Source organism: Oncorhynchus mykiss, chromosome 8 (genome assembly GCF_057628025.1).
Source record: "Oncorhynchus mykiss isolate SJ-2025 chromosome 8, ASM5762802v1, whole genome shotgun sequence".
In the NCBI taxonomy this organism is placed as follows: Eukaryota; Metazoa; Chordata; class Actinopteri; order Salmoniformes; family Salmonidae; genus Oncorhynchus; species Oncorhynchus mykiss.
Window position 1 is genome coordinate 27,830,766 of NC_143029.1, and position 17,302 is coordinate 27,848,067.

Below are 17,302 nucleotides of genomic sequence, written 5' to 3' on the forward strand. Positions count from 1 at the left end.
AATGTCTTGACCTCCAGACCTCAATAAAACTCAGACCCTCGCTACGGCCCTGAGAGCATTGTTTGCTAAGCTAAAGGTTAAGCTTAGAGTAGCATGACATTGTTCTTGGTACTGGTCTATGGACAGGTTTGCGTGTTGTTGTGTTTTTACTTTAATGATTAGGGTTTGGGGAGGTTGAGCTGATCCTGCATCTGTTCTTAATACATCTTGTACCCGGGCCATTACAAGTTCAGGAAGTCACTCCTACACTCTCTAAAAGTCTCAGACGTGTGTGTGGACCATTGTTACTATATAACTGTAACCTCTATAGAGCCTTGTCTCCAAGCGACCGTAGTGACGGTCACTTTGTTTGCCTTGCTTTTTTCTCCCTTTCCCTTAATGTTCTCTCTCTCTCCATACCTCTTCACACATTCTTTGTCCCTCTGTCCATCCTTCTCTTCCTATACACTGGCTCAGCATGGGAGCTTGCCCTGGGGCTCAGTGTCTTTTGTGTGGCCCAGTGTCACTACTCTTTGTTGGGCTGTCAGATTTTGCGAGAGGTGTGGGAGGGAATGTGGGTCTCATGGTTAGTTTAGTTTGGTTTGGTATAGTTTTGATTCGTTTAGTTTAGTGTGGTTTACTTTAGGTTTTGTTTGGGCTCAGTTTGGTTTAGTTTAGTGCTTGGTTAAGTTTAATTTGGTTTAGTTTTGTTTCATGTATACTGTATATTAACAGTTTAAAGCTGAATTGCAATACAATACATACAAGCAATACAATACATATAAGTTGCACTGCTGCGAGCTGCACATTCTTCTGGTCACCTCAATCAAAACATCCTATTTTTTGGTCAGATATAACCTATTAAACAGTATAATGAATTATCCTCATGATTCCTGTAATAAAAGTGTCTGCCCTGATGCTGTGCCTGCCTGTTTCACAGAGGCCAGCTGCTGTAATGAGTGAGCCTCTCATGCTCTCTCTCCCCCCTCGTGTGCCCTCTCGTGATTGTATAACATTTTGAAATGCAATGCAGGACAAAAAATACCTTGGAAGCAACTAGTTGTCCATATCGAAGAGAGGAGAGTCTCAGCTTTCTATAGGTATAATTTTATTTCTCAACGATCATTATTGCGCTCAAGGCACACTGTTTTATAAACAATATATCTGATGTCTTTGAAATACGAAGGGTACGAAATTGTGCATCAGCCATCGTAAGTGCACTGATAGCAACATTTTGTTAGGACATTACATTTACTATTATATTAATACATTAGCAGAATATATTATATTTAGTTAGCTATCTAGCTAATGTGTTTTGAGGTGGTTTCTCAGGTGGTGAATTAGGTCTATATTTAAGTGATAATGCCTGAGAAGCCGGTGTTTAGAGGATATATTGGCATGGGCCGGCAAACCGTGTCAATATATCCTCCAAACACCGGCTTCATACAATGGGTTACCAACATATTAAAATAATGATTGACATATTTTCATTCAAAATGTAATTTTGAATAATTTATTCATACTATTTCATTCTTCCACAAGATCTAGTCCCGACACAAATCTAGGGTTGCTACCCAAGCCGGCTGATCATTCGTTCTATTGGTTTGGTTCCCAGAGACGCGACCCAGTCGTTCAGTATTTTGTTCGTTCTAAATGTTCCATTACCATACTGGCTGGCAACGTTCTTATCTCTTGCTTGCTTGCTAGCCAACTACGTTCGAACTTACAGTCATGTCAAACAGTGCAGCCAGAATAACAGATCAAAGTGATCTAAGGCACTGCATCGCAGTGCTAGCTGTGCCACCAGAGATTCTGGGTTCGAGCCCAGGCTCTGTCGCAGCCAGCCGTGACCGGGAGGCCCATGGGGCGGTGCACAATTGGCCCAGTGTTGTCCGGGTTGGGGAGGGTTTGGCCGGCAGGGATATCCTTGTCTCATCGCGGACTACCTGTGTCGGGCCGGGCGCAGTGCACGCTGACCAGGTCGCCAGGTGTACAGTGTTTCCTCTGACACATTGGTGCGGCTGGCTTCCGGGTTGGATGTGCATTGTGTCAAGAAGCAGTGCAGCTTGGTTGGGTTGTGTTTCGGAGGACGCATGGCTCTCGACCTTCGCCTCTCCCGAGTCCGTACGGGAGTTCCAGCGATGAGACAAGACTGTAACTACTACCAATTGGATACCATGAAATTGGTGAGAAAAAAGGGGTAAAATATATATATATTTTTTTAAACAATGAGCTAATGATACGCGATTTTGCCTGGCATAGAAAATGTGCTCTTTTGTTATGTCCCTGTTGTACAGAGGAGCTATTAGCACAGCTAACACAATCACTTCAAACTGAAGCTGGAAAGACGCCAAACTAGCTGTACTTTGTTTCGTTTTACCTGTTTTCTGATAGTTTTTTGTATATGTCCATAAAAATTATGCTGATTCATGATTTTGACTGGCTGAGAAAAGCTGCCTGCCTGTCTGTCTCATCCCAACTCCCAACACGTTCATTACTATGGGACAGCTGGAGATCAAATTTGAACAATAAACAATGTTGCAAATGCCAGAAAGACAGAGTAAGGTTTATACAAATCTCCGCTGTTGAAAACGAATGTTAGTCTAAAAGACATTTGAGGTAATGTCTAAATACTTTTTATAGTGGAGCTCAAGTTCATAAATTGCCCGGCTGGGCTGATGAGAGTGGATTGTGCAGTCAGATGGAACAGAGTAAATAGGCATTTTAACTTCATAGATTTAGCCGGTGGTTACTTGTGGAATTGACATCGGCTGGAATGCGGTTTTAACCAATCAGCATTCAGGATTAGACCCACCCGTTGTATAAATAATATTAGTGCACATAAAGATGAAGGCATTTATCTCTGTTGAACAAAGAAATCTGAAAATTCTGGTGCCCTATTTTACCAGTAAAATGGAACAAAAGTAGCTTAATTGTCAACACAAAATTAAGTTGCATATCAAAATATTTTGAATCATGCATTCCTGCTTGGACATGTTAGATGTAACAACTTATTTATTGAATAACATCTCAGTAGTGTATTACACCTCTTAATAAAGCATTGTGAATGTCTTTCTAAAATGATGACTAAAATGTATTCTGTTGTGTGACGCTGCAATAAAAACAATTGGGGGTTGCCACCAAATCATTGCCTGGTGCCACCAGGGTGAATGTTTGTCTGGAGCCCTAATTTAGTGTATATGTAGCATTTATAAGTATTATCTGCTACATATGGAATGAGAAAGCCACATTATAGACTTAACTTTTTTGTTAGCTAATTTATGAGATACTGAATATGGACTTTCTCTTAAAGCAAAGATAAGTGGCACACATGATGCACGTACACACAAACACTTAAACGCATGCACAGACAGACAGACAGACAGACAGACAGACAGACAGACAGACAGACAGACAGACAGACTCACTTTCACTATTAACGAAAACTCTCCCTCAAGTAGAAGACAGTACTGAGTGCTACCAGGGGGTTTACAGAAGGATCCAACCTGCACACACTTAGGCTTATTTTTCTCCAAAGAGCAGCTTTTTGTAATCAAATGTAGTCATGACAACATTTTCTGTGTTCTGTGTTGCCATGGTGACCAGGGGACACCTGGGGGAAAAAGTGGGAGGTGCAGGGTAATAGTCGCCTGGGTACCAGTCTCTTTAGCTAATCCACTCCCTGTACTCCATATCATGTGCAAAAGAGACTGGCCTTTCTGCTGTCTTCAAATATGAACATTCTATCATTAATGATCTTGATGAGAATGGAGGATTTGATCCTGATTCGCTCACCCTCACAGCTATCCTCCAATCACATTTATGATGCAAATATTGGAACTATCATTTTTTTCTCCACAGATCTCTTGGCATCCCTTTGCTAAGTAACTGTTTGTCTGTCCAGACGAAACCAGTCTGTCAAAAGTTGTTAGCTCAGGTCTAAATTCCCAAACTAACTAGCTACATACTGCAATTCCAACCACACAAAGTCTTAGTTTTGATTTTAAGCCTCAAAACAACTTGCCGAGCTAACAGCGGAATGTTTCCAATTCTGTTTTCGAGGCTCAAAATGTTGTCATGGAAAATATTTATGTTATTTCCAACAACCATTGAGCAACTCTGCCTTAAATCCAGCGCATATTGAACATTGAGATTGAAGAGACTGGCCTTTCGACAATGACAAGGAGTGGAAAGGAGTGGAATGTAAAGAGACTGGTACTCAAACTATGGTAGTAGTGGCTATAGGAGTTTATAGTATACAATGCTATTAAAAAATAAATAATTTAAGAACAAGTTAACTACTGACTTTCAGCATGGATATAAGGAAGGACAGTCAACTTGTACTGCACTGACTTAAATGACTGATGATTGGCTAAAATAAATGTATAATAAGATGATAGTTGGAGCTGTATTGTTAGTTTTCAGTGCAGCCTTTGATGTTATTGATCATAATTTGTTATTGAAAAAACCTGCTTGTTATGACTTTGAATCACCTGCCATCACATGGTTGGAGAGTTACATATCAAATAGAACTCAGAGGCTATTCTTCAATGGAAGCTTCTCTAACAGCAGATATGTACACAGCAAAAGGCAGTTACCTTTTTTTCACACTTAACAGTTTCCTGTGTGTATTAAGAATGGTCCATCACCCAAAGGCATTATGTGCCAATATAGAATTCAACCAATATCAGATTGATGATCTAAGGAAAGAGAACACGGTGCTGAAAGGTACTGTTGGACTCTTTAAATATTGTCGCCGGAGAGGATTGCTCCTGTTTTATTAACCTCTCTGGGATATGGTCCCACCTGGCCAACATCCAGTGAAAAATGCAGAGCGCCAAATTCAAATAAATTACTATAAAAATTTTACTTTCATTGAATCACACATGCAATACACCAAATTAAAGCTACAGTTGTTGTGAATCCAGCCAATGTGTCAGATTTCAAAAAGGCTTTACGGCGAAAGCAAATGATGCTATTATCTGAGGACAGCACCCCATCAAACAAACACAGACAATCATATTTCAACCCTCCAGGCGCGACACAAACGAGGAAATAAAGATATAACTCATGCCTTACCTTTGACGAGCTTCTTCTGTTGGCACTCTAATATGTCCCATAAACATCACAAATGGTCCTTTTGTTCGATTAATTCCATCGATATACAGTGCCTTGCGAAAGTATTCGGCCCCCTTGAACTTTGCGACCTTTTGCCACATTTCAGGCTTCAAACATAAAGATATAAAACTGTATTTTTTTTTGCGAAGAATCAACAACAAGTGGGACACAATCATGAAGTGGAACGACATTTATTGGATATTTCAAAACGTTTTAACAAATCAAAAACTGAAAAATTGGGCGTGCAAAATTATTCAGCCCCTTTACTTTCAGCGCAGCAAACTCTCTCCAGAAGTTCAGTGAGGATCTCTGAATGATCCAATGTTGACCTAAATGACTGATGATGATAAATACAATCCACCTGTGTGTAATCAAGTCTCCGTATAAATGCACCTGCACTGTGTTAGTCTCAGAGGTCCGTCAAAAGCGCAGAGAGCATCATGAATCTTGAAATCTTACCATAATTCTATCCTCCTGATTCCTGCTTACAAGCAACAATTAAAGCAGGAAGCACCAGTGACTCGGTCAATAAAAAAGTGGTCAGATGAAGCAGATGCTAATCTACAGGACTGTTTTGCTAGCACAGACTGGAATATGTTGCGGGATTCTTCCGATGGCATTGAGGAGTACACCACATCAGTCACTGACTTCATCAATAAGTGCATCGATGACGTCGTTCCCACAGTGACTTGTACGTACATACCCCAACCAGAAGCCATGGATTACAGGCAATATCCACTAAAGGGTAGAGCTGCATGCTGACCAACTGGCAAGTGTCTTCACTGACATTCCCAACCTCTCCCAGTCTGAGTCTGTAATACCAACATGTTTCAAGAAGACCACCATAGTCCCTGTGCCCAAGAACACTAAGGCCTAAGTGACTACCGAACCTTAGCACTCACGTCTGTAGCCATGAAATGCTTTGAAAGGCTGGTCATGGCTCACATCAACACCATTATCCCAGAAACCCTAGACCCACTCCGATTTGCATACCGCCCCAACAGATCCACAGATGATTCCTTTCACACCTGGACAAAATAAACACCTATGTGAGAATGCTATTCGTTGACTACAGCTCAGCATTCAGCACCATAGTGCCCTCAAAGCTCATCACTAAGCTAAGGACCCTGGGACTTAACACCTCCCTCTGCAATTGGATTCTGGACTTCCTGACGGGCCACCCCCAGGTGGTAAGGGTAGGTAACAACACATCCGCCACATTGATCCTCAACATGGGGGCCCCTCAGGGGTGCGTGCTCAGTCCCCTCCTATACTTCCTGTTCACTCCTGACTGCACGGCCAGGCACGACTCCAACACCATCAATACATTTGCCGATGACATAACAGTGGTAGGCCTGATCATTCCAGGTGAAGCTGGTTGAGAGAATGCAAAGCGTGTGCAAAGCTGTCATGAAGGAAAATGGTGTCAACTTTGAAGATTCTCAAATATATATATTTTGATTTGTTCAACACTTTTTTGTTTACATGATTCCATATGTGTTATTTAATAGTTTTGATGTCTTAGCTATTATTCTACAATGTAGAAATTAGTATAACATAAAGAAAAACCCTTGAATGAGTAGGTGTTCTAAAACTTTTGACCCGTAGTGTATACCAATGACCTTCCTTATGCCTTATCTGAAAATCAAACTACTATATTTGCAGATTATACTACAATTTATACAGCAAGACTATAGGTTCAACAGGTACAGGAAGCTCTACATGTAGATCTGGGAAATATTTGCCTGAACAAACTTGTTTTGAAAACCAAGGTTATGTTGGTATGTTCCAACAGGAAGAGGCCAACACAGCATGGGATACAATTAAGTATGGGGGGAGTACAAATTGAGAAAGATTCTTAAGCAAACAACCCAAGCATTAATTGAGAGTCAGGTGAACTACTGTTCTGTGGACTGGGGAAATGCAACAGCAAGTGAAATGAGAGGCTGCAGATTGCACTGACAATGCAGCAAGGATTGTTTTAAGGTGGCAATATAATATTCTGTTGAAGTCATGGTCAATGCTCATGGTTGGTCATCAATCAACAAGATAATTGGGAAAAAAACATGCTTATTTTATTTCACAATCTACACCATGTAAAACAGCCAAACTCTATTCACAACAGTATTCAGTTGGTAAGAGACAGACATTCAGTAAATACTAGAAATAGATTGTCCACCATCTACAGTGGGGAGAATAAGTATTTGATACACTGCCGATTTTGCAGATTTTCCTACTTACAAAGCATGTAGAGGTCTGTAATTGTTATCATAGGTACACTTCAACTTGTGAGAGACTGAATAAAAAATGTATTTAAAAAAATCAAGAAAATCACATTGTATGATTTTTAAGTAATTAATTAGCATGTTATTGCATGACATCAGTATTTCATACATCAGAAAAGCAGAACTTAATATTTAGTACAGAAACCTTTGTTTGTAATTACAGAGATCATACGTTTCCTGTAGTTCTTGACCAGTTTTGCACACACTGCAGCAGGGAATTTGGCCCGCTCCTCCATACAGACCTTCTCCAGATCCTTCAGGTTTCGGGGCTGTCGCTGGGCAATACAGAGTTTCAGCTCCCTCCAAAGATTTTCTATTGGGTTCAGGTCTGGAGACTGGCTAGGCCACTCCAGGACCTTGAGATGCTTCTTACGGAGCCACTCCTTAGTTGCCCTGGCTGTGTGTTTCGGGTCGTTGTCATGCTGGAAGACCCAGCCACGACCCATCTTCAATGCTCTTACTGAGGGAAGGAGGTTGTTGGACAAGATCTCGCGATACATGGCCCCATCCATCCTCTCCTCAATACGGTGCAGTCGTCCTGTCCCCTTTGCAGAAAAGCATCCCCAAAGAGTGATGTTTCCATCTCGATGCTTCACGGTTGGGATGGTGTTCTTGGGGTTGTACTCATCCTTCTTCTTCCTCCAAACACGGCGAGTGGAGTTTAGACCAAAAAGCTCTATTTCTGTCTCATCTGACCACATGACCTTCTCCCATTCCTCCTCTGGATCATCCAGAGGGTCATTGGCAAACTTCAGACAGGCCTGGACATGCGCTGGCTTGAGCAGGGGGACCTTGCGTGCACTGCAGGATTTTAATCCATGACAGCGTAGTGTGTTACTAATGGTTTTCTTTGAGACTGTGGTCCCAGCTCTCTTCAGGTCATTGACCAGGTCCTGCCGTGTAGTTCTGGGCTGATCCCTCACCTTCCTCATGATCATTGATGCCCCACGAGGTGAGATCTTGCATGGAGCCCCAGACAGAGGGTGATTGACCGTCATCTTGAACTTCTTCCATTTTCTAATAATTGCGCCAACAGTTGTTGCCTTCTCACCAAGCTGCTTGCCTATTGTCCTGTAGCCCATCCCAGCCTTGTGCAGGTCTACAATTTTATCCCTGATATCCTTACACAGCACTCTGGTCTTGGCCATTGTGGAGAGGTTGGAGTCTGTTTAATTGAGTGTGTGGACAGGTGTCTTTTATACAGGCAACGAGTTCAGAGGTGCAGTTAATACAGGTAATGAGTGGAGAACAGAAGGGTTTCTTAAAGAAAAACGAACAGGTCTGTGAGAGCCGGAACTCTTACTAGTTGGTAGGTGATCAAATACTTATGTCATGCAATAAAATGCAAATGAATTACTTAAAAATGTGATTTTCTGGATTTCTGTTTTAGATTCCGTCTCTCACAGTTGAAGTGTACCTATGATAAAAATTACAGACCTCTACATGCTTTGTAAGTAGGAAACACTGACGATTTTGCAGGTTATCAAATACTTGTTCTTCCCACTGTATGTGTTATCCAGACAAAAAAGAGAAACAAGCAAAATAACATTTTTATTTAGAGCAATAAAGAAATATAATAATTTATCAGGGCAAACCAGATACCTTTCAATATATAAATTCAAACAATACTTTAGAACCATTTAAATATAATAAATTGAAAGTGTCATGTGTACTCCCTCTCCGGCCTCTAGGTCTTCAGGCTGCTGATTATCCCGCACACCTGTCACCATCGTCAAGCGCACCAGTGCCTCATGACACTCACCTGGACTCCATCACCTCCTTGATTATCTTCCCTATATCTGTCACTCCCCTTATTTCCTCAGGTGTTATTGTTCCTGTTTCATGTCGGTGCACTGTTTGTGGTTCTTGTTTTGTTTATTTATTAACACTCACTCCCTGTACTTGCTTCCCTGACTCTCAGCGCACTCGTTACAGGAAGGTTGTGCGTGACTATGGTAGATGAAGGAATCAATCAATCTTTTCAGACTGTTAGGGTATTTATCTGGTCAATATGTCAGTGTATTATGCCTGTTTGTAACAGTGTGTTATAAATGAAAATGTGATCGTATTATAAATTGTATTTTAATGTTTAAGGACTCTTGGACGATTAGTCCAACTGAAGACTAAAAGAGATCCTAATAAAATCATGTATTTGTATGTTTTATGTGGACCCCGGGATGAGTAGCTGTTGCATGTGCAGTAGCTAATGAGGGTCCTAATAAACTTAACTAAACTGTGGGCACTTGTGAAGAATAAACACTTCATGAACTTGAATAAACACTTCAACTTGGTAGTTGAATGGTTCCAAAAGTACAATCCCTGTCCACCTGCCACTCCAGAAAGACTCAATCAAACAATCGAATGTAGGCATATTGGGTGTAGTTAATTATCAGATATGTAGTATTGCTCTGACTCTCTTCCCTTTGTGTGTATGGGTGGGCGGGCATGTATATGTGTGTGTGTGTGTGTGTGTGTGTGTGCAGGGTGAGGAAGCTGAAGGAGACCCTGGGTATGGTGCAGCAGCTGGACAAGAACATGAGCAACCTGCGATCATGGCTGTCCCGCATCGAGACCCAGCTGGCCAGGCCCGTCACCTACAACGTGTGTCACCATGAGGAGATCCAGAGACGGCTTGCCCAACAGCAGGTGGGTGGTAGTAGGGTGAAGTTGCCCCTAGACACTGATCTTGGGTCAGTTTAGCATGTGGGTGCCAGGGTCCTGTTTATTAGGCACCAAATTAACAGGGAGGGAGTACCTGTTTAACGCTTTAAAATGTTTTCCCTTGAACACAACCCAGGTTGTCATAGCGAATATTATGAAGTGATTTACCTGTATAAATACAGATTCAAGAAGGTGTTTTTGTGTAATATGCACATCACAAATTTCCCACCGGTGCTGGGCCAAAAACATTCTGTTACTCAGATATAGATTGTAATGACCATATCTGTAATATCTGTATCGATTTCATTTTATTTTAGTTATTTGAATAGATGGCGATAGATACAAACATATTACCCCATTGAACAAACAACCATCCAATGCATAGCCTTGTCAATAGCCGTGTCGAACGTTGTCCATCTGTCTGTCCACATTACGCTAAGGTTGTCCTTGTTTCCATCCACAGGAGCTGCAGAGGGACATCGAGCAGCACACGGAGAGCGTGGCGTCCGTCTTGAGGCTGTGCGACATCCTGCTGCACGACCAGGATGCGTGTGGTGGCGGCGACGGCGAGAATGACTCCATCCAGCAGACCACCTGCAGCCTAGACCAGCGCTGGAAGGCCATCTGTGCCATGTCCCTGGAGAGGAGGCTCAGGTAGGACACACACACACTCACTCACATGTGTGTGTATACACACACACAATCAATCAATCCCCACAAAATATATAATGTATTTATAATGCATTACCAAACAGGTGGCTTATACAAAGTGTTACTAAAAGTGATGAATGAAGTTTGTGGGTTCATTTGGATGGTGATGGATGGTGATGTTTCGCGGTCCAGAGTGAAGTTTCATCTGGGTTAAGATCAGCTTCCCCTTCCCTTATCCTAACCTTAAAGGAAATATCCACCCAAAACCACTCATTCCTATAATTTAAAGTGTTAAATAACACTAATATGTGAGAACAATATATGTTGTTAACAAATGTTTAATTTTGTCGTTATAATAAGGTTGGTAGCAACATGTGAAACTTGTTGTGGAAATCTGTGGCAGCTCTGTCTGGCTAACTAGCAAATGTAGTGACACACAATAAGACTGAATTCAATGTCAGCATGTGAAGCAGAATTCAACCTCACCATGTTCAACCTGCAGATCGATGTGTCTCGCAGCGGCACCATGCAATGCACCCTGGACTGAAGAGGCAGACAAATAGGAGAAATGTGGTGGACCCTAAATTATACATTTCTCAAAGTAGGAATATCGCTAAATTATAATCAATTGCTCATTCGAAAGAAGACAACCTGTTATGGCATCAGCTAGTATTTAAATCTGACATGTATGATAGATATTTTTGAGATCTTAAAGTCATATTCCTTTTAACTTCCAGTGTAGTGAGAGCGGTTTAATCGCAGTGCTAGTCCTACCTGACAAATGTCCGCCTGCTCGAACGGCAATAGCTCAGATACACATGAAAACATAAAATCACTCAGAGAATTGATAGAACATCACTCAGAGATGCAGGCAAACAATATAACATTCAACATGGGTGAATCTTTCCTTTGCCTATTAGTGGGAGGATTGCAAAACATGACCCAAGATTAGCGTCTCAGGGCAACTTTATCCTACACTGATGTTTCCCTATGATAGGATCGAGGAGACCTGGAGGCTGTGGTGTAAGTTCCTGGAGGACTACTCGTGCTTTGAGGACTGGCTGAAGTTGGCCGAACGCACGGCAGCCAACCCCAACTCTGACAACGTTCCGTACACAGTCGCCAAGGAGGAGCTCAAGAAGTTTGAGGTCAGTTTTGGGGGTCAGGACCCTATAGGAACTGACAGTGAAGTTCACCTCTGCCTCCCAAATGGCACCCTAGTGCTCTACTTTTACCCAATGCTCTGATGAAAAGTAGTGCAAATTGCAGGGAATAGGTTGCCATTGCGGACACACTGTCTGAGATTTTCATTGTATTCTATTAACTAACCAATGGCTCGGTTACTGGATGGTTGGTTTAATCATATCCTTTCCCCAATATTCATCAATCAATGTTATTCACAACCCTCTCTCCCTCCTCCTTCCCTCCATCCTTCCTTTTATCTTCCCTCATAATCTTCCTCCCTCGCTTCCTTTCATCCTCCCTCCCTCACTCTCGGAATACCCTCTACACCTCCCCCATCCACCATACATCCCCTCCCTCCCCACCCTACGCAGGGCTTCCAGAGGCAGGTGCAGGAGCGTGTGACCCAGCTGGAGCTGGTCAACAACCAGTACCGCAGGCTGGCCCGGGAGAACCGCACAGACGGCGCCAGCCGCATCAAGGTTATGGTCCATGAGGGCAACTGCCGCTGGGATACACTGCACAGGAGGACGGCGGCCATCTTACGCAGGCTAAAGGTGATAAGGAAGGAATGCTTTTTTTTTTTTTTAAAGAAAATAAAAAAATATGCACACTGCGCTTGCCAGTGTTACTTTAGTTAGCTTACACATCGGCCTTACTGTCTATCAGAGCTTAAGAAATCATTGGCGTATTGCTTTTCCTATTTTTAAGGGACTTGTAAAAAAAATGAAATGCCAAGATGGCCAAATCGTCAATTTTATTTTATTTTTTACATCAAGAGCCAGAGCTATGACTGTTTTCCACCCCCCATGTGAATCTTGAATTTTATCTGCACCTTGACTCTAGGTGTGCACACTATCAAGCACTATTTTCTTACAGACAAAAACTCACAGTCTCTTTTCCCCTTCCTCACTGCAGCATTTTACAGGCCAGAGAGAGGAGTTTGAGGGGACCAGGGAGAGCCTGCTGGTGTGGCTGACGGAGATGGACCTGCAGCTCACCAACGTGGAGCACTTTTCTGAGACAGACACGCAGCACAAGATGAAGCAGCTCAACGTAAGGGGGGAATGGGTGGGATTGGGGGAAGGTGGGGCAGACAGGGATTACACACACACGCACAAGCTCAGGAACGCATATTCACTAGTGGACACACACACACATGGAGGAATGTGCATTCACACAGTTACTGTCTTGCACATGTGAACTCAGATTTCCACAGTAACTCACTCAGATGCAGGAGAGCAAACATGTCACACACGCATCCATGGCCAGCTTTAACACAGTCACTCATGCACACAGTCAACCAAACACTCTCACATTCGCCTCTCCTTTCTAGCTCCGGGGTGAAGTTTCCCAGCCATGGGTACAGATTTAGGATCAGTTTCCCCTCCCCCAATCCCAACCACAACTATTAGTGGGGAATATGCCAAACTGACCTTCTCCCCTCCAGTCCTTCCAGAGGGAGATCACCCTCAACACGGAGCGCATCGACGGGCTGATTGTGTTCGGTGAGGGCCTGATCCAGAGGAGCTCTCCGCTGGACGCCGCTCTCATCGAGGACGAGCTAGAGGAGCTACACTCCTACTGTCAGGAGGTGTTTGGCAGGGTGGTCCGCTTCCACCAGCGCCTCACGCAGCCACCGGTTAGTATGTGTGGACACACATACACACAGATGTACAGGCACGCACACAAAAAAGAGAAACACACCCCAACAAAGAGAGAGAGAGAGACACACACACACACACAGAAGAGTTGTACTCCTACTGCCAGGAAGTGTATGGCAAGGTGATCTGCTTCCACTAGCTCCTGACACAATCTCCTCTCTTCCTCTCCAGGTGTTGAAGGAGGAACCGGAGCTCTTCAGCGGGGACAAGCCCCTGGTGGGGAGCTGCGAGCTGATTGGCCGTTCCTGGCTGGGGCGGAGCCAGAGTCAGGGGAGTGCCCCTGCCACACCCACCCACCTGTTGGCCCCTCCCCTGGAGTGTTCGGGCCGGGAGACACCCGTGAGCGTGTGCGACTCCATCCCTCTGGAATGGGACCACACGGGAGACGTAGGAGGATCTTCGTCCCACGAGGAGGAGGAGGTTGAGAAGAAAGACGGGACCTACTACAGTACTCTGCCAGGTAAAATACAGTGTTCATGTTTCCTCTCTGATGACAACAAAGTGTGTATGTGTGTCTGTCTTACAATCAGTAATGAGTATTCAACAATGCTGTGGTATTTATGAATACAGTATATTCATGTACACACACAGCCACAGTGACAGTCACGCACACACACACACACACACACACACACACACTCACACTCAACTTGGCCCTCTTCTACTCTTCTCCAGAGGTGGAGGTTACAGAGAGTCCAGAGGACTTTGTGAAAGCCACGGCTCAATCACTGGGAGCTGATCCCTCTGGTAGGCACCACTATGGTCTTCCTCTTCCATGCCGATGCCATTGGGTGGCTATATACAAGCGGGTTCTGCTAGGCTTGGGGCATGCCTCACGCAACCCCACAGTAACCTCATGCAAAACTGCTAAAGTACACACTATCTTATAGGAGTCCTCACAATAAAGTGTGATCACCGCTCACAAAAAAGCTAAAGCTGACTAACAATTTCACTAGGCTACATCTTAGCTCAGTGTAATTTTTTTTAAATGTATATTTTCTGATTTCATTTAACATATATAGAGAGAGGATGACAGGGAGTTGTGTCAAAGAGCAGTAGGCCAAATTCAAATGTATGCTGACAAGTGTGCCAGAGGCTGCAGCATTACAGCTAGACCAGCCAAGCCACAGCATTGTTGTTTTTTTCTCGATTTGAAGGTTGGGGGTTCAATCCCTGATCGAGTCATACCGAAGACTCAAAAAATTGAACCCGATGTGTCTCTGCAGGACACTCAGCATTAAGGCCAGGCACCACATGCTGAAATGAATTTTTGTGTCAATTTAGACATTTTTGGGGTATTTTGGTCCATTAATATTAGTATTTTTAAAGAGTAAACATAAACATTTAAAAAACTTGATGAAACTGTATATTTTCTTTAGTTTATCATATTACCTTCAACATTTTTATGAATTTGAACAACTTTAAAATGAACATACATCAATCATTTCAAAGCTCACTACATAGGATTACACATCATTTCAAAGTCCACTTCATAGAAAATGTTACAAACTGGACTACATTTAGTAACTTACTTTGAAGAGATGGTGATTGGGTCTAAATAGGCTTTTGGCATTTGGTAGTCTTAATTCAGTGTACTTGTCTTTAACTGCCATTTCCCAAAAGTCAGACTCTTCCCACACACCAACTAATTTTCTCAGCGTCAGAAGGACCTGCTTGACCATATCAAAATTGTGTGTGGTTATCCTTAGATATATTCTCGGGACTTGCCCAGAGGGAATTGTTGATATGCCGTAAATGTTTTATTCTAGTTAACATTTTATTTGGAAAAATGTCTTTAGTGTTTTACAGATAGAAAGATTGAAGTATTTATCCAAGTCCGGTCCTGGAGTGTCTTAACAAAATGAAACAAAAATATTTAGGCTGACTTAATCCAGTGTCTAGAAAAATATATATTTGCGTTGTATGCAAATATGCACTATTTAATAATAAATCGCCTCATTTGCATATTGTAGTAATATGTTCCAGAAAATAAAAGTTGATTGTGATATGATTAAAAGGATTAGCGTGTGGTGCCTGGCCTTAAGGGAATAGATTGGGGGTAAGGCCCTGTGACAGACTAGCGTCCTGTCCAGTGGATGTATTTGAAGTAGAGAGGTGATTCAGCAACACCTGGAGGACAATGGCGTTAAATAAAAAATCATTTTTATTGCTAAATGTAGAAGCAATGTGTTATGGCTTCTGGCCTTCGTCAGGGTTTTTACAGAAGTAAAACAGTAAAAGTAAAGTAGAAGTAAAACAGTCTTTTTATACATTTCAAGGGACCAATCACAGTTAGTATACCAATCAAAACATGTGATTGGTTAAATCAGGGGATGTACTTGTACATCAAACTACCTCACGCTAAGGAAACAGAAGATAGGTTCCTGCCCCATGGGTCATTCTGGCTCAGGCAAGGCTACTTACCTTTACTTACACCTCAATTAGAGACTTGTCTGCATAGTAAATAGGCTTTAAGCGTAAAATCCACTTAGGGTTGCCAGATACAGTGAAACCACTCCCATCTGTGTTGCCAGATCCAACTACACTAATTCACCCCACTGCTGTGCCATAACCTCCCTTTGCTACTGTCTACCACCTGAAATACTGCATGGGAATAAAGATGCACACACATGGATTCTTTCACTGCTTGATTTATACTTGTATGGCATTATTATTTGGGTGGCAGAAAATCTCCTTTATAACCAGAGCAAGCCCACTGGGCAAAAACTGGTTGAATCATTTTTTAAACGTCATTTCAACAACAAACAATCAATGTGATAACGTTGAATCAACATGGGAAACTGATTGGATTGGCAAAAATATTTTTTAAAACCTAAATCTAATGACATGGTGACATTTTTTGTTGATTTCACATAGAATTCACATTAATTGACAACTCATGTAAATCAAAACTAGTCATTGAAATTACGTCTATGCCCATTGGAAGTAGAATGGTCTGCAGGGAAAATGTGGTAATTAATGTAAACTCGGGCTCTAACAGGGGTGTGTGTGTGTGTGTGTGTGTGTGTGTGTGTGTGTGTGTGTGTGTGTGTGTGTGTGTATGTGTGTGTCTGCATGTGCGTGTACATGCATGCCTGTGTGTGTTTGTGGTCCTCTCAGTTCCACTCAGATCCATGGCCATACCAGAATCTCCAAGTTGGCGCTCACCAGGCGACCCGGACAGGGAGTCCCTCCACCTGGACTCTCCTGACGGCCTGGACCCCTCACCTACACACACTAGCACTCCCTTCAAACAAGGCTACGTAAGTCGCTCCGGGCTGAAATGTATCCTAGGATCAGCTTCCCCTCCCCAATCTTAACCATACCCATTAGTGGGGAAAATGCTAATCCATTTAGGGGCAACTTCCCCTTACTCCTACATAAATCTGCTCTGCTGCCCCCCTCTGGCTACACCTAGTGTTTGTGTGTGTGATTAGATTCAATTATATATTTTTATTTAGTCACCTGCACAGGGTCACAGATGTATTTGCAGTATACAGTGAAATGATTAAGTGCCGAGTGAATGAATGAAACAATAAAACATGTCATATTAATAATACACAGTTTAGAACTGCGACAATGCTAAATATAAATGTCCATTGGGGTGTGGGAAATGTTCTGTTGAGAGGGGGAGGCAGTGTGCACCCAATGATGCGTTGGGCTGAGCGTACCACCCTCTGTCGTGCCTTGCGGTCAGCGGCGGTGGAGTCACCAAGCTGTGATGCAGCCCGACGGTATGCTCTCGATGGTGCTCCTGTCGAA

General features: G+C 42.8%; 1 protein-coding gene across 19 annotated transcripts in view; it reads left to right on the forward strand.

Annotated features, from left to right (window-relative positions):
- syne2a (spectrin repeat containing, nuclear envelope 2a) overlaps window positions 1-17,302 on the forward strand; it is a 232,865-nt gene that overhangs the window by 207,742 nt on the left and 7,821 nt on the right. For 16 of the 19 annotated variants that reach the window (XM_090243070.1, XM_090243079.1, XM_090243071.1 and 13 more), the window contains 9 exons: window positions 9,866-10,028; window positions 10,507-10,697; window positions 11,692-11,842; window positions 12,251-12,433; window positions 12,795-12,932; window positions 13,327-13,518; window positions 13,712-14,000; window positions 14,216-14,287; window positions 16,661-16,803. In XM_090243070.1, the coding sequence (XP_090099196.1) occupies window positions 9,866-10,028; window positions 10,507-10,697; window positions 11,692-11,842; window positions 12,251-12,433; window positions 12,795-12,932; window positions 13,327-13,518; window positions 13,712-14,000; window positions 14,216-14,287; window positions 16,661-16,803 (1,522 nt within the window). The remainder of the gene's footprint in view (window positions 1-9,865; window positions 10,029-10,506; window positions 10,698-11,691; window positions 11,843-12,250; window positions 12,434-12,794; window positions 12,933-13,326; window positions 13,519-13,711; window positions 14,001-14,215; window positions 14,288-16,660; window positions 16,804-17,302) is intronic. The other 3 variants (XM_090243074.1, XM_090243083.1, XM_090243085.1) reach the window with 1 other exon arrangement.